Source organism: Prionailurus bengalensis, chromosome A1, assembly GCF_016509475.1.
Source record: "Prionailurus bengalensis isolate Pbe53 chromosome A1, Fcat_Pben_1.1_paternal_pri, whole genome shotgun sequence".
Taxonomy (NCBI): domain Eukaryota; kingdom Metazoa; phylum Chordata; class Mammalia; order Carnivora; family Felidae; genus Prionailurus; species Prionailurus bengalensis.
The window spans coordinates 212,918,372-212,936,989 of NC_057343.1; the positions used below are offsets into that span (position 1 = coordinate 212,918,372).

The 18,618-nt window shown below is 43.6% G+C and overlaps 1 protein-coding gene across 1 annotated transcript in view; it reads right to left on the reverse strand.

Annotated features, from left to right (window-relative positions):
• Nucleotides 1–18,618, reverse strand: part of RAI14 (retinoic acid induced 14) — a 130,628-nt gene that overhangs the window by 49,949 nt on the left and 62,061 nt on the right. The window contains 1 exon segment of the mRNA XM_043600187.1: nt 7,785–7,915. Coding sequence (XP_043456122.1) covers nt 7,785–7,915 — 131 coding nt within the window.

Genomic DNA, 18,618 nt, shown 5'->3' on the forward strand with positions numbered 1-18,618 from the left:
TGCTCTGCTCTGTCACAGAGAACTGCATTTCCCAGACTCTCCTGACCTCTGCACGTGGGGGTCCGTCCAGCCAATGGAGGACGTGGCCAGAGAACTGGAGGGAAGGGCATAGCCAGACTTGCTTCAACCCTGAGCAACGATGACCTATTTGAGTGTCTGAAGTCCTTCATTCTCGAAATACTTAACCTAGCTTTGAACAGCTTTAAAATGAAAAATCCTGTGATCCCACCAATATTTTATCAATATAGCTCTTTTTCTTCTTTTTAAAGATTTTATTTTGAAGCAATCTCTGTATCCAATGTGGGGCTTGAACTCACAACCTTGAGATCAAGAGTCGCATGCTCCACCTTCTGAGCCAGCCAGGTGCCCCTATCAATGTAGCTCTTCATTTCCAAATCTATTCTCATCAATTTGCACTACTGTGGTTTCAAGTCTTTTTTTTTCTTCTAAGTTTATTTATTGAGAGAGAGAGAGAGAGAGAGAGAGAGAGAGAGAAAGAGAGAGAGAGAGAGAGAATATCCCAAGCAGGCTCCCCACTGTCAGTACAGAGCCCGACCAGGGGCCTGATCTCACAAACCAAACCGTGAGATCATGACCTGAGCCAAAATCAAGAGTCAGATGCTTAACCAACTGAGCCACCCAGGTGCCCCTCGAGTGTTCCTTCTAAAGCACAATTTTTGCAATAAGGTCTGTTCAGCTTTAACATACAACACTGTTTCTCTTTAAAACCCCTGTGTATTATGTTACTTTAAGCCCAAATTTGCCATTTTATTTTGTGCACAGGCCTTATGGATACATATATGTACATGTGTGTATGCTGGGAGAAAAATCACCTGGGGGCCCTGGGCCTTCCTCAGCCCATGTGGAACCTAGCACTGGGCAAAGCCTGCTGGGAAGTCATGGGCCAAGGAACCTGGAGTCTCACTGCAGTGTGTCTAAAACGGGAGTTCTCAGTTTGGCTGGCCACTCGAATTACCTGAGTGCTTTAAAAAAACGCTTACCCACACTACGCCCCCCCCCAACTATAGAGAGGTGTCTGTGGGTGACACCAGCATTTTTCTAAGCTGTCCAGGTGACTGTAACGGGAGTCAAGAACCACGGGCCGAGTGTCAAGTGGGGTCCTGAACTGAAACCATAATAAGTTCTTGGACAAGGGAAGGAAACAATAACTATGGTGTCCTTGCATTTTTTTTCCATTCATGCTGTGACCAAGACCTATTTTCCTCGCCCCCCATCCCCACTCTCCTCCCAGTTCACTTTTCAAGGCCATCCCACATCACACCTCAGGCAGGAAGCATTTCTTGGCTACTCCAGTGATTCACCGTCTCCCTTCATCTTGAACCCCTTCCAGTTAGTATTTTATAATCTAGCACTTAATTAGTCTCCAGTGCTCTCACTGGTCTTTCTGCTAGATGCTATGCATTTTGTAGGCAAAGATCATATTTCCTCCTCCTCCTGGATATGTTTACAAGAGTCTGGAACACTTTTAAATGTTTTATTATTTTTTTAATTTATTTTGAGAGAGAGAGAGAGAGAGCGAGTGAGAGAGCAGGAGGGGCTGAGAGAGAGGAAGAGAGAGAGAATCCCAAGCAGGCTCCACAATGTAAGCACAGAGCCTGATGTGGGGCTCGAACTCACAAACCATGAGATCGTGACCTGAGCCAAAGAGTCACACGCTTAACCGACTAAGTCACCCAGTCACCCTCTGGAACATTTCAGATGCAGGGAAGGGAGTGCCTCCCAACTAGTAGATTAATTAAACAAACATCTGGGCACATTTGCAAGGTAGGAACAGAGGTTCTGTCATCTTCAAAAATCTACATGATGAAAATCTCAGTGGATATGCAATACAGCAATTATACCTTTCAGTTTATCCCTCTGTCAAATACCAGCAGGTTTTAGGAAAGACACGGGGTGATTTTGCCGGGAAGGAGGCCGCGATTACACATAAAGTATGCAGTAGTGTTAGGTCAACTAATGTGGCGGCCCTATGTGAGATCTGGAGAAAGTGGCCCAGATGGCAGGACTTGATTTCTAAGGACGAATGGCTACATCCCTGCTCTGAGGAAACAGGAAAAGAGTGCAACCAACCAGCAGACAGAGAAGCCCCTTATTGTCCTGATTTGCAGAATTCAAGGACTACCTCCCTTATTTTATACTTAAGCTCCACAGAGTCACCTAAAGATACTTTCACAAGTTTTTGCTTTCAAAACCAAAATGATCAGGTATCTGAAATGTGGGCTATGTATGCAGACTCTGTGTGTGTGTGTCTGTCCATCTATACACACATGCCTGGGTGGTATTTCTTCAAATACTATAGTCCCAGCAGTGATTTTATTTAGTCTGGTTGTTCCTAAGACAAACATACATAACTTTAATTAAATGCACATCTAAAAGTAGGGGAAAACATCTTGAAACAATTAGACTGTTCCATGGTAAGAGGTTTTAGGGTAATGATATCCTCCCACGTCCTTACCTCCACCAGGAAAAGTGAACAGATGGGTCGAGGGAAGCCAAGCCTGACTCCATAAACACAGGCTGTAGCTATAACTCTGTGCCTTGCTCTATTTTGTTCTTTTCTGACCCAAGACAGCACCCTTCTCTTACTTGCTCCTAAATGAATTCCAGTCATTCAATTGTTTTTGCTTTTTTTTTTTTTAATCCCTCTTCAATCGGTTTTAGAGGGAGAAAGTTTTCAAAGTTTCTTATCTTTCCCTGATGGAAATATGCCAGAAAGAAACTGAAAGTCTGAAGAATAACCAAACCACCCTTCTGGTTATTGACCTTGGGTTAAGGAAGCTTCTGGAGAATGTCCGCCAAGATGGTTGGCTGCCTTTGCCACTTCATTCTTGGGATTTTCTGAGTCATCTGGTTCTCTAGGTACTGAAGGCTGAGTGTTTATTTAAATTGCACTGGAAGCTGGGAGAAGAGAAGTGTCAGGTTGTGACGTTCACCAGGATAGTCCTTTTCTTCTTGAACCCCAACTGAATCCACTCCTAATTAATTTACCCGTGACAGATCATTAACAAAAAGAATGCTTTCTTCATGCCGAAAAGTCACGTCCACAAATGCCGACTGAATGCCTGTCTTCTATGCCTGGAACTGTGGGAGAGACCAACACAACAACAACAACAATCACGTGAGCCTGGTCTTCAGGGAGCTTACTGTTGTTGTAAGGGATTCAAGTCTTCAGAAAACAAAGTTTTTGTTTCAAGCTGTAGAGACTTTTCTGATGTCGTTCTTATTCTTTCGATATGATAAAATGCATCAAGTTATAAATCAAGATTCCAGTATTTCAAAGAGAAGGAAATTTTTTTTAGATGACTGAGACCATCAGAGAGGAAGCATTCTGGACTGGACACAGAACCCGGGCAAACGTGAGAGGAAGTCTGGAAGCCAACACCCCACCACCAGTGGAAGGCAAGGGCAAGAGAACATTCAGTGAAGTAACGGCAGGGCCGCTGAGAGGGCCTTGAAAGCCCAAATCAGGACTCTAGGTGGTCAGGCAATAGGGAAACAGTGTGCATTACTGAACAAAATTACAAAATGAGTTCTTGCAAAAGCTCGCTAGAAAGAGGCCTCCAGCCTAATTTGGACAGGGAGGTGTATAACTCAAAGATTAAACCCAAACGCGTAGGCAGAGAATGAGACCAAGTACAGTCAAGTACCTAACTTTGCAGTGTGTGACCTGGGCTTACCCTTTAGAGACACTGCAAATCACTCCATACACATCCACAAACACATGCTGGCCCAGCAACCTCCAAGGGGCCAATGGAGCCAAGAGCTTCAGAAGAGGGGACACACAATACCGGCCTGTCATGGACCCAGAACTACTCCTAGGAAATTACTGGCCTGCACGTTACCAAACTGACGCATGTGGAAAGAACAAGACAGGAAAAGTTTCCACAGCTTGAGAAAAATCTCCAAGTGTGAGGGAGATACACATACACTCAGGCAGGAGTACACAGATTAGACTGATCCAAATCCAGAAGTGCAGACGTCCAGAGGAGACAGGGCAGAAGCCAAGGGAACAACACTGCCTGGGGTTTCTGTTTCCACAGAGTTCTCGGCCCTTGCGGGATTCCGTGATACCAAAGGGGCAGGAGGCATGGTTTCAGACCCCATGGTGCCCCCTCGTTCTGAATACTAAGACCACTAGATTTGAATGAAAATATGAAGCCAGATAGACTTAACTCCATGGTGCCTCTGAAAATTAAATTCTTATAGGCTAACACTTAGCAACTTTGATTCTAAGGAATATTCCAAGCAGAAAAATGAAATGTTACCAGATGGTTATTTATGAAAAATCTCACACTGAAAAAATAAGTATTTCCTCTTCCTTTTTCTTATAGTCCCTCTAACTTTCTCCATAGGGGTCACCACAGCAAAACATGGTAGGTAGACTTACAAGTTCAAAGGCAAAGGCAGAACTGGTTCTGGAGTCAATGCAGGGAGAGCTGTATCATGCGAGTCTTGGCTTTATCAACTGCAAAGTGCAGGTGGTGATTTGTGTGTAACTGCTGTGTGCATTTCCACCATCAGAAGAGAAGACTGAAATGCTGATTGGAGCGACAGCAAGAATGAACCTTGAAAACTACGCTCAGCGAAAAAAACCACACACAAGGGTTTGATGCCATTACGTGAAATACCCAGAAGAGGCGAATTCAGGGAGACAGAAAGCAGACGAGTGTTTGCCAGGGGTAGGTTGCAGGAGGCTGAGGAGGGTCACTGCTTATAGAGTGCAAGGTTTCCTTTTGGGATGATGAAAAATTTCCTGGACTAAATGATGAATGGCTGCACAACACTATGAATGTACTTAATGAAATGCATTCTTCCAAATGGTTAAAGTGGTACAGTTATGTTATGTATATTTTCCCACAACAAAAAAGGAGAAATCAAATGCCTGGCCCTCTACCCTACATGTGATAAATGTCTTACTAACAAAAGGTACCAATTTTTAAAAAATATTTATTTATTTTTGAGAGAGAGCGAGAGGGAGGAAGGGGTGAGGAGGGACAGAAAGAGAGAGAATCCCAAGCAAGCTCCATGCTGTCAGCTCAGAGCCCAATGCAGGGCTCGAACTCACAAACCGTGAGATCATGACCTGAGCAGAAATCAAGAGTTGAATGCTTAACCACCACCCAGATGCCCAAAAGACTATGAAGGTGATCACAATTGTGGCTAAGCTGCTAACCTAAATTTTCTGTCTTCTTTTTAGTGAGTACAGTCTTGGACAAGCCTATCAGAAGCCTCTATCCCCCTCTCTCTGGGATGGCTATCATAGTCTGTGTTGTGCAGGCATCTGCAGAGCTGAACTGGGAGCAGTAGGAGCCCAGAAGGCTGTAGGGTGGGGACAAGCAGTCTACCACCAAAAATCTCAGGACACGTTTAACACCGTGACTTCTGTCACTGGGGCTCCGAAAGCACTGACTCCAAATGTGGCATCCTGAGAAAAGGGTAATTAACTCATTGGACAAATATTTTGGGAGTACCTATGTACAAGCTGAGCACTGGGGTAGATGAGCTACAAAGTAACAGTCCCTTTTGTCAAGGAAATTCCAACCGGGAGTGCAAGAGGGTTGAGAACCAAAAATCATAGAACTCTGAGTAAGCAGCTCACGCAACAAAATATTAGCCAACAACTAAAGCCCGCCAGCTATTTGGAGTCCTGACTACCAAGTCAGAACCTACGGGGATGCGGTCCTGCACCCCACACCTGAGAGACAGGCCTCTGCAAAGGTGGAAAGTCAAGCTGAGGCTGCTGACGGTGGGGAGCCCAACCCGGGGCTTTGGCGGAGAGGACAAGCCCAGTTTCTAGAGGACCTGGCCCTAATCTGAGTGAGAACACCTCCCACCTCCCTCTTCCCCTGTGTACCAACCAGCCTGCTCCCCAGATACAGCATAGGTCTGTATGCCATCCTGTGGCTCCTCAAACAATAGAACTGGTGTGTATGCTACGGGATTCAATGGGTGCCAGGGGGATGGTTTCACTGACAAAATTTGCTAAAATGTGATGCTCAATCTCGGGAAAATTTGCCTTTTCTTCTATTTATCCTTCAATCTAGAGTCCATCTAGTTTCTAGACGATAGTTCTCTCTGGCTAAACCTACATGGGATACTTTTAAAAATATTGATTCTGGGGCCTCTCCACAAAATGTTTCCAAACATGTGGGGTGGGCGTGGAAACAATATTTTTTTTTTAAGTACCCCAGGTGACTCTAATGCAGGAGTTGCCAGGATTGAGAACTACTCATCCAGGAGAAGGAAAGGGAACTGGGTTTATCAGTACTTACTGTGGGCCACTGCTAACTCTTCACATATGGTATCTAGAGCTACAGGTGCCCCTTTCATAACCTCTTGGGCTTGTTCTGCCCATGAGCATTAAAGGCCCTAGGAGCAGCATTCAACCTTGGAGGGACAAGTGAATGGGAACAGGCACCCCAGTTCCCTTACCCCCTTGGGTAGGGTAACTAGTTCTGCAAGGGGCCAGAGAGCTCATATGTTAGGATTTGTGAGCCACAGACTTTGTCTTAACTATTCAAATCTGCCTTTGCAGTACAGAAGCAGCCACAATGCTAAATAAATGGATTTGATTGCATCCCAATAAAACTTTATTTACAAAGGCAGACTGTGGGCCACAGTTGGCCAACCCCTGCTCTGAGTCTAAGAAGACTCCCAGAGGTCTTCAGCAGGATTGGGTTCCAGCTGCCCACAGCAGTTACCTGTCAATAACACACCATGTAGGTTTCAGTCCTCTTCTGCATGCTCCTGGGATCAGTGGCTATAAAAACTCCCTACACTCAAATCCTTGTCTCAGAACCTGCTTCTGGAGGCACCCAACCCAACTCAGTATCTTGTTTTATATTCATAACTACCCTAGTGGTTAAATATCGTCATCTCCAATTTAAATTGAATAAATTAAGATTCAAAGATGACACAATTCGGGGCTCAGTCGGTCAAGCATCTGACTCTTGATTTTGGCTCAGGTCATGATCTCATAGTTCATGAGATCAAGCCCCACATTGGGCTCGTTCACAGAGCACAGACCCTGCTTAGGATTCTCTCTCTCCCTCTCTGCCCCTTCCAAACTCTCTTTCTCTCTCTCTCATTCTCTCAAAATAAATCAATTTTAAAAAGAGACTACACAATTCATAAGTGATGAAGTCCAGATTAGAAGTCTGTTTAGCTACAAAGTCAATGACCTCTCTACAATATGACTGGAGTAAGAGCAGATACAAATAAACATAAACACACACACACACACACACACACATTAAATATGTAATTTTAATTACGGTGGGCAAGATTACCATAAATGGCAAATCATAATGCAAAATTCACACTACTCATGTAATTACTGATCTACATTAAGGAAAGGGTTTTAAAAGAAGTAATAATATAAATTATAAGGTTTGAGGGTTATGAAAAAAAATACCCTCTCTTAGGCTGCTTCAAATGGAGGATAGAATTCCTTTTTCACCTATCAATGGGTTATAATCCTCATGCTATTTCTTCTCTGGTGTAATCTCCAATGGTACTTGAAAACAAACATAGCCATCCAAGGTAAAGCCCAATGTATAACTTGAAACTTGAGGAAATAGGGACCAAATTAAAATAGCATCTTCCATATTTTGACACGAGGGATAGGAGGAGTGGGGGAGGACAGTAGTTTCACAAAGTCCCCTTAAACACACTTGTGAAGTTCCCCTATGGATCCCAGGGCTTCCAGAGAACACTCTGAGAACCCAGAACTGTTACAGTTAGAAACCAATTTTTTAGCTTACGCGGTCTTGCCCTCGCTGTCCTGCTTGGTGGCACTGGCTCCCTTCTTGCCCAGTAGGGAGGCCACCTTCTCCGCATCTCCATTCTCCACGGCCTGTAGCAGCCGGTCATCATTCTTGTTCCACTCGTTGGTCTGTGGAGCAAAGGGGAGACGCAGAACTAGTGAACAACAGTGGCCGCAGCCATACTGACCAGCAGGACCCCCGTCCTCCCGTCACTGAAATCAAAACCTGCCCCCAGATCAGATACCTTCCCCTTCACCGTGGAGACACTCAAGAAGACCGGCTTCCCAAAAGAAAACATCAATAGTTCAATGAAAGAGCAGCTGGCCAGCAAACTCTGAAATAAAGTCCCCTCTTTTCACCGACGCTGGGAAAATGAAGCGGCTTAAAAAGACCTCAAGGCCAGTTTACACATTAGCTTGTTTCTAGCTAAACTCTGATAGCTGGCTCCTCAGAATACTGGCCTTTGACCTGGTCCACAGCTCACTGGGCCCACAGTGTAGACAACCAAACTGGCCAACAGCTCAAGGTTACTCGATGGTTTATTTACACACAATTCTCCATCCGCTTTCACTGCCACCCTTTCTGGCCTGTTCACTGGCCAGATTTTCGAGCTGTATAATGACTTTAAGTAGTTGTCCAGGCTACGGCCTCTACAAAGTCTCATGAGAAACAAAACTTCTTCCTGAGCAAGCTATTAGACAACAAACAGCTTTGAGCAAAGCCTCCACCACTGCTAAACCCCCAACCTCAACAGAATTAATTCTACAAACCACAGTGACAGGAAAGCTTTCATGTATATAAAAGCTGGCTTTGACTTTTACAAAGGAAAAGAGAAGATCTCCATATAAGAGCAAATGGGCCTTGAGTATAAGACCGAGAAGTTTCACATGTGAAAAGGCAGCAGTGAGCCATTGAAGGTTTTGGAGCAGAGGACTGAGAATAAAATCAGTGACTGAAGAAGAGTTACGACAGAGAGGTGTATGAGGTATATAAGATTAATGCAGGGACAAAAGATCCCGGGGGGCACATCAAAGCCCCTGGGTCACTCTGCAGGCTGGCCTGCCCTCCAGACCTCTCCTATAAACCCACTTTCTGGCCCTTCCTGCTATGGATACCAACACCCTTGAAGAGATTCCTTCTCCCTCCCCCAAACGTTCTACATTCAGCTCTACAGTTTCTCTGCTTCCTTGGCCTCTGAAGATAAGAACCTCTAGGCATTTCATTTTAAAGGCTTTGCCACACACCATTGCATGGAGGCAGAGAGAGGAGACAGTGGGAATGTAACAGTTAACAAGAGAATTTTACAGGACTACACTCATCCAACTCTCGGAGCATGTTCCCAATCTCTCTGTGCTGATGGAACTGGGAAACCCAGTAGGGCTCCACCTTCTGATACAGCAAGGGTAGATCTACAAGATGTCCCAGGTACCTCTCCACCCCAGCGTAGAGGCAGGGCCTGAGAGAAAGCCAAAGGCCATGGAGGGGTAAAGTAGACGTGTACAGGGTTTAGGTACAGAATTTACTTTGGGAGAGTCTCAGGACTGGGCCACTCCCTTTTCTCAGGACTCTCTCCTCCCCATGGCCACCACTGAGTGCAAGAACACAGGAATGAGGAGCTAGGTTTAAACAAAAATCAGAAGTCTGTCCGCTAGGCTGCATGAACTAGAATTCCAGAACTCTAGATTGATACTTCCATGCTATAGACCTCAAGTCACCCAAAACCTCTCAAGGTTTTGGACTGATGACCACTGTGATTCCTCCTCTAAAGCTCAAAATATGTAATCTATAAAATGCCCCCCAACCAAACTTTGCTAGAGATTTGTCTTTGCACAAAGGCAAATCGGGTTTCCTACTGCAGAACACAATACACAGTAAATACATTACCCTAAGCACAAGCATTTGGTGGTAGAATGGGAAGCTTTACCTAAGAACAAAATGTAGCCAACACCAAGAAACAGACTTCCCCCAAACAGCACTTTGCAAGCCAAAACAAAACAAAAAATTTATAAAGTACATTCAGGACCAATGATTCCAATTTACATGACCCCCAAGCTACATTATTAGTGTTGTCTTTAAATCCTTCCCTAATTTAAACTGACCAAATTAAAACTGGATAGGGAAGATCAAAAGGATATTAAACCCCAGAGGATATGATCGAAAGTATTTAAGCAAAGAAAAGCCACATGAAAGGACTTTCCTTTTCAGTGCCACTAAGAAACTCAACTCTTGGGTAGAGAAAAATCTAGTTGTAGGGGTTCCCTAAAATTAGTTACATGTGGATATTTAGGGAGTTCAATTTCTATAGGACACAGCAAGAAAGATCCCTTCTCCCCCACCCTCTGGAGGACAAGGTCAATGGCACATTGAGGTCTAAAATACTTCTCTTTTATCTAGTTTCTCTTCACTGCAGGCCAGAAGTTACTTTTCTGTTAGAAAAGGCAAAGAGAACAAGGTTACACACACACACACACACACACACACACACACACACACACACACAGATTTAATAAATAACCTGTACCACCATTCAACCTGGATATACTGCAGACAGGATTCATAGTAAGCAGGAGGAAGGAAACGGATGGGTGCTATATATTGGCCTTAGAGTCTGAGCCAAGAGACCAGTTCAGAACCCATCAGGAAAACAAGGGCACACCTGAAGAAGAAACTGGGGGAGAAAGTTGATCATTGGTCAGGAAATGAGGAAAGAAAGTGAGAGTTTACTCTTAAAATTCTCACACAAGTTATGCTAAGAGTGGAGACAAGAGGTATCCCAATTTGTCCTCTCTCTAAGCCAGGAATCCAGATTCTGAAAACACATTACCCAGACTGCTGGCCAGCCCTCATAAGGAGGGGATGCTAATGTGACAGAGCTCTCTAGTCCTGGGCCAGGCAGCTGGTTATACTTATGGGTAGTTCTGATATGCACAACATGCTATACCATGTTTCTTCCAGAAAGCATGGTTTTCAAGGTGCTATCACTTTCCTCTCCTATACCTGCCCATGGAGATAGTCCCTATATTTTCTCCTATAAAACCATTCTACCCAGCACCACATTCCATACCAAAGATTCCATGGCCATCTGCAAAATGAAATAGAACAGATGTTTAATAAATACTTTTAATGTCATTGCTCTTGAGAATCTACAAGCAAATTCTTTTCACCTGTCTCTGTCCCTCTGCTGAGTGGTACTAAATTGAAACCAAGCATCAAAAGGAATCTTAAAAATCTACCTTGGCCAATATACCGTCCAACAGTAGGGTTGGCCAGGTAAATAGGTTGTGATATTGTGATATAAGAATTGTAGACTTGGTCCTTGTCCCTGATTTCTAGCACTAGAGCTTTTAAAATCCATGAATTCCAGAGTGATAAGGGTGAAGAGTATCTTTTGTTATTCATAATAAGGTCCCCTACAGGAGTTTATGTTAATGACATCTTCAGGATGCGGGCTGGTTGCCAGGAGAATCAACCATGTAAAATACAGGGTTAGAAATTTCAGCCCCACCCCCACCTCCAGGGAGGGGAGAGGGATTAGAGACTGAGTCAATCACCAATGGCCAATGGTCTAATCCATCATTCCTACGAAGTGGAACCTCCAGAAAAAGCCCTAAACCACCCTGAAACCATAGGGTTCAGGGAGCTTCCAGGGTGATGAACACAAGGAGGTGCTGGGAAGATGATCCTGGAGAGAGCAGACGCTTTTCACTTACACACCCACACACACATCCTCTATCTTGCCCTGTGCATTTCTTCCATTTGGCGGTTCCTGATTTGTAATCCTTCGTAATAAACTGGTAATAGTAAGAAACGTACCTTTCTGAGTTCTCCGAGCTGTTCTTGCAAATGATCAAACCTGAGGAGCGGGCTATGGGAACCTCCACCCCCCTGACTATGACTTTATAGCTAATTGGTCAGACTGGCCCGGGAATTGCAGATGACATCTGAAGTGGGAGCAATTTTGTGGGACTGAGTCCTTAACTGTGGGGTCTGATGCTACCTCCAGACCACTAGTGTCAGAACTGAATTGCATCACCAGACACCTAGTTGGTGCCCGAAGAGTTGGAGAATTGGTTGTGGGTATAAAGAAAACCATTTGGTGTCAGAGGTGTTTTGTGTAAGAAATAGAGCATATGATAGGTGAAGTGTGAAATTTTACCATAACAACCCAAAGTAATTCACTCATGCTCTGGAATTGGGGAAGACTTCTAGAGACCACCATCCACCGCCACACAAACAATACCCCACCCCCCTCACCACCTCCCACGGAAATCCCCTCCTCTAAATGGCATTTCCTCCATAGGGCAGCTTCGTGATTAGCTCTGCTTCCACACTGGGCTCCTGGTCCCCTCAGAATGGCATTTTCCACCTACGAGCGGGTTAATCCAACATTTAAAACAATGAATTAGAAAAAAAAAAAAAACAGCTAACATCAGCTGCATCATATTTAATAAAGTTAAATGTTTTATGAAACTTTTGATTATGTATGTGTGTCCTGGGTGGTGATATAAAATATGTATTTTTCCTGGGGAATCTCAATAAAATACATTGGATGCCACTGCTTTAGAATATTCTGTCATCCCAACCGCCTATGAAAAGGCTTCCTTCTAAAGCCTACTTCAAGCCCTGTAGGCTCATCAACTTTTTCATGGTGACCTCTCTCTGCTTCTCTCCACCATTGTGTCCCAGAGGACCGCCTACTCATCTGACTGAAGCCCACAGTCTAGACTTGATGAAATATTGCGTCCCGGCTTTTGTTCCAGAGCGTGGTGCGTGCTTGTTTTGTTTCCTTGTCTTCAGCTCCCTGAAGGCACTGACGACAGCCTTTATTACCCGCCCTGTCGTGCCTAGCAAATGCTGGTTCTGTCGCTCATTTTAGCAGGATTTTCCTCCTCCTGATCAACATAAATCTCTCTTGACTTAGCAAATTTTTTTTTCAATTATAAAACTTTCATTCTTTTGCAAATACCTATTTAATCATGTTTCCATTTTTTTTTTTTTACAGGCTAATAAATCCAACTCCCTTAACTTTCCTACTCCCTTAAATCTTCTAAGGCCAATCTTCTAGTATTTTAATCACGGGTACACTTTCTCTGAATCTCTTTATAACGAAGGAGCCAGGTCTTACCAATTCATCGGCACGAATCCAGTGTCTCTCAGTCACAAGAATCACCTGGGACATGCTAACTGTGCAGATGCCCATGCCTCATCCTGGAGACTCTAATCCCAGTGATCTCTGGCACCCCTGGACTCAGGGTCAAGTGTGCTCTTTGATTCTTATTCCAAGTTTGGAGACAACCAGAACATATGCAAAGGCTACCACAGAAGCATGAAGGGAGGAGGTGAAAGAAGAGAAAAATTCTTGGCTTTTTCTTTGTAGTGCTAGGTATTTTGTTTCCAACAAAAGCTTAATCCATATTATGCTTTCCTGGGGGAGTTGCATGCGTAACTCGTGTATAAGATGAGTACGAGAATGTTAACAAAGGCATTGCTCATAATAGGCAAAAATTAAAACTAATCAAATATCCAATAATAGAAGATAAAGTACAATATAATCAAGCAACGGAATGAACTACAACTGCATGCTACAACATGGATACTAAAAACAATATTGCTGAAAGAACAAGACACAGGAGAATACAATAGCATGCCTGCATGTATATGAAGATGAAAAAGGGAAAGATGGATCCATATGGTTTAGGAACGCATGCCTGGATAGTAAAACTATAAAGAAAAGCAAGGACAAGGCTACCCTAAAAGTCAGGAAAGGGTTGGGAGTGAGGATATGCCATCTGAGGAGGGAGAGACACCTGGGAGTACTTTGGGGTCCCATGCTCTAGTTCATGACCCGGTTAGTGACTCCACAGAGGTTCCCTTGTTGTTAAACGCTACATTCTTGTTTTGTGCACTTTTCTCTATATGTAATTTATTACGCACATACACACAGAGTTTAGAAAGAAGACTTGTGGTTCGCTTTCTGGTCAAATCAACTGCGCACCAAGTGCCTCTGGACGGTCTGTGTTCTCACTTGCTGTTTCCTCCTGTCTAAAATGAAGGCAGCCAGGTGCCAAAATCTGCTTCTTTAGAAGGCCTCACAAATCCCTTGGAGAATCTGCTAAGGTTATGGACTTTCCCCAGAATAATGCACAAACACACAAGAGCTTGCATACAGTTTCATAGGGGTCTCTGACTTAAACCCCTATTCCCAGTCCATCCGTTAAGCTAAGAACTCCTGGTGCAGAAAAAGAGACTGGCTTCAGATTTTAGTGTTTTTGAGTTCAAATTCAAGCTCACCACCTCCCACTTAAGTGGTCTTGAGCAGGTTATGGGCATCTGAGACTCCATTTCTTTATCTGTAAAATGGGAGGGATCCTACCTCTTTGCAAAATATCCTGAGAATTAAATATAACGTACATGAAGAGCCTGGAACACAGTAGGCACTCAAAAACTGGTGACTATTATTATTGAATTAGATCTTTCACACTGTTCGTTTATGATTCATGCTGTATGAATCTTTTAATATTTACAACTTAGGACTGATGGCCGTTACCTTTTCAGAGGCAGCTAATGCCTTCCTGCAAATTTAAATTTGCAAATTTTCTAGTACAGCCCCTAAAAATAACATTTTAAAGGCCTCTAGAGGAAACATTCACAGACATGAAATTAACTATTTTATTGAACATGGCTCAGTTTTCCAGGAGACTGTTTAAACAGATGCTATTTCAACAGAGCACATTTAAGCCACATTTGCAAGTTCAGGAAGCCATATGTTACGCTCTAGAGACATGTGTAATGTGTCAGCTATGAAGGGCAGCACGTGGGAAAGGCAGACTTTACCTTCAATGTAGGCTCCAAACATTCATGCTAATTTATCACAAATGAGATTTTCAATGGTTGGCCTGTTAGTTTCCTATTCATCAAATCATTTCCAAATGACACTACTTGCTTAAGAGTTTTCCCTTGAAGCCTGGCCTTTGGAAGGACTTGCCTGCCTCCTGTGAGGGTGGCACACACCATGTCAACCGCATGATGGACGCTGGAGCTTTGGCAATTGACAATGTCTGCTGTTGGCCAGACATGGCATCACCTTCTTTTATTTTCATTTAATCATTGGGAACTGAAAAACCAGTGGAAACTCAGTGGTCACAGACAGCTGGCTAGTAGGCAGATTTGAGTTTTGGAATATATCAACCCAACCAAAATAATCCAGTGGCAGAGAGCAATCTAGGAAGAGAAAGAGTTTCTTTGACTTTCTTTAGGAAGGACTCTAAAACCCTAATCATCGCCAATTAGCATAGCTCCTGTTGTATGGATCTGCTTCCGCAGCCATCTGGAGGAGTCTATTTGAGAGATTATCTTTGGAAATGCTGCATTTCTCCCTCTAGTTTATGAAGTGCAGACTGTTTTGCCAATATAATCAGTAAGTCTAAGATGAAAGTTACACAAAGTAGACAGTGTTTTCACTAGGAAGTTTTCAGATTAGTACCATCCAGGAAAAAAAAAAAAAAAGAGGGGCGCCTGGGTAGCTCAGTCGGTTAAACTTCTGACTTCAGCTCAGGTCATGATCTTGCGGTTCGTGAGTTCAAGCCCCGCATCGGGCTCTGTGCTGACAGCTCAGAGCCTGGAGCCTGCTTCGGATTCTGTGTCTCCCTCTCTCTCTGCCCCTCCCCCACTCGCCCTCTGTCTCAAAAATAAATAAACATTAAAAAATTAAAAAAAAAAAAAGAGCACACACCTCATATTTTAAGACAGAGGACAAGAAACCATCAAGCTTCAGGCCCAAATGATATTTTCCTGTGTTGACTATACAGAAGAACCTATAGTTGTTATTCATTCATTCACCCAACGACTATTTACTTGGTGCTTTTTACATAGCTGCCATAGTCTTTCCAGAATTTTCCATACAGTTTATATATAGATTAACAAGAACAGTATGAGAAATATGCCAACAACACAAAACAGGACAGAATGATAAAGTGAGCCACATGGTGAATCAGCACAAAAGAAAGGAGGGTCAACTTTCACCTAGGCAGACAGGGAAGGTTTTTTGACTAGGTAGTCAACTAGACCTTGCGATGAGTAATATTTAGGTTAATGAAGAGAAGACACAACAACTGAAAAATATAAGATATATTTAGTAAACAGGGAGTTAGTCCAAGAGAGGCCTTAGAGTCCATGGAAAACCAAGAAAATTACCAATACATCATGAAATAAACATTGGACCATTTTTTAAAAAAATTTTTTTTAATGTTTTATTTACTTTTGAGACAGGGAGAGACAGAGCATGAACGGGGGAGGGTCAGAGAGAGGGAGACACAGAATCTGAAACAGGCTCCAGGCTCTAAGCTGTCAGCACAGAGCCTGACGCGGGGCTCGAACTCACAGACTTCGAGATCATGACCTGAGCCGAAGTCGGCCGCTTAACCAACTGAGCCACCCAGGTGCCCCAAACATTGGACCATTTTAACGAGACCAGAAGTTTCATAAAGAGCTTTCCATTAATGTTGCTTCAGACCAATACTTAAGAAGTTCATTTAAAATGAGTTCCCCTCTCCCTACATCTTTATTTCAGATTATTCACATGTGCAGGTTACACGGTCTCTGGCATTCACCCTGACATCCATCACCCTCCCCTTAATGGACTATGTCCGTGATTCCTGAAGTCTTTCCACGTAAACACTAAATTTTGTGTCATGGACATAATACATAATTATTAACACCTCCATCCAGAAACAGGCTGGTCTCGCTGCCCCTCCCACTCCACCAAGATACCCTACTCATTTTTCCCCTTGACCATTGCTCTCCCTGGCCACCTGGACCAGGTTAGCTCCCCTTGTTAGGCTCTCTCATGCTTCTCGTCCATAACACTTGACACAATTGTAACTAAATAGTATTTCTGAAGTATTTTTAAAGGTCTGTGGACCTCCCACTGGACTAGGAGTTCCAGGATATGGCCAATGGCCAGCATCTGCCTTGTTCACCACTAAACCCCTGGCCTCTTGCCCACTGTCTGCCAGATGGTAGGGGCTCAATTCAGAGCTGTTCGTTGAACAGCTTTGTTTTCTTCCTACTTCTTGGGAGCCACTGTTGATTAAACCCTTCTCTACTGATGTCTTTGTCTCAATCTACAAATGTACTTAAAGTCTCCATAATCTTACCAAATTCCTTTCTTGGACCAATGTTAAAACATTACGTTTAAAAATCTTGTCACAAGAGGTAAAAGCAGTCTCATGGGGGCAGAGGTAAGTCTGGGAATAGGTCAAACCAACTTTACCCCTCAGGGGGAAAAAATGATTCCAACCAATTCAATGGAATTGAAGCATTCATTTATTTAGTGTTTGAAGTGGGGGAGGGGACAGATACTCTGTGAAGTGTAGGGTTAAAAAGATGGCTATGAAGCCAGCTCAGCCCTTAGGGAGTTCACAACTGCTGAGAGCAGAAACACATCCAATAAGTACTTAACATTGCTGCTTGTCAGTGCTAAACCAGTGCAATGAACCAAGACCTATGAAAGCCCAGTGAGGATATGATTACTACTAAAAAATAGCTAACAATGTCCTAGGAACCATACTACATTGTAACTTAATCTTAAACAATAATCCTATGAGATACGCACTATTAGTCCATTTTACAGATGAGGAAACAGGCACAGAGGTTAGGAAATGTGTAAAGTTACTCAATATACAGTACAGTTGGGTTCTCTCAGGAGGAGAAAGCTTAAGCAGTTCAATTTAAAGGAAAATGGAGGAACTTTTCAGGATGGGCAAGATTTCAGTGTTGATAGTCTGAGGGAAGCCAAGGAGCCAGCGGAGACAGAATGAAGAAAATAAGGGGTGAGTAGTGGAACTGAAGATTCAGCCAGGCAGAAGGCTGATCTTTGTAAACCAGTCACGTTCTGCTTCTGAGCAGTAAAAGAGGAAGAGGAGGGCACACAGAGATACAGTGGGAGACAGGAAGTCAGTTTGTGTTTTATGCCTTCTGTTTTCTTGGGAAAGCAAGGGTACAGTGCAGGGTCCATGTTGGTCTCAGAAGCTTGAACAATGTTCCCAATAGCTCCAGGGGGAAATGAGAAAGGAAACCCACTTGAAATGAGTAAAGGGGTTTTCAAGCAGTCCCAGAAATCCAGACAATAGGAATTGTTAACTCCATGTACAAATCATTTGGTAGTGCTGTATGATTTTTCACTGGAAGCACTGGGAAGGATGGGAGTAAGGCGTGGTCAGCTTGATGACTGGAGACCGGAAAGACAGGTAAAGCAGACATTCTGAGATCAAGAGCATGGTAGGTGCCGATGAGCAGGTATTTGAAATGACTGTGGGATCAGGGATAGGAAGGAGGTCTAGGACACAGTCCTATATATCAGAAGCAGGTTGTTAGAGGGGTCATTTGTATGACTGTTAGAGTGATGGCAGAAAGGAAAAACTGAAGCTGTGAACCCAAATCCTGGAGAAATATCAGGAAGCAACCTAGAAGTCCCCAAATGATAGCGGAGAAAATGAGAGGAAAGTGACCCAGCATGGCCAAACAGCAGGGACAGTCAACCAAGAAAAGAGTCATGACATTGGAGAACAAATGGGCCAAGCCTTACAAATGCCTTCTTGTGATTTGCTGTCAACTATGCGTTTGTTCCTTCCAGGTGCCATAAAGAACTGACTGAGGTCACTATACTCACCTACACTGGGTTGGATAGTGCCCTCACAATATTCATGCCCTCCCTGAACTTCAGAATGCAGCCCTGTTTTTAAATAAGGTCTTTGCATGTGTAATCAAGTTAAGATGAGGTCACACTGGGTTAGAGTGGGTCCCAAGTCTGGTGAAAGGCCTCCTTATAAGG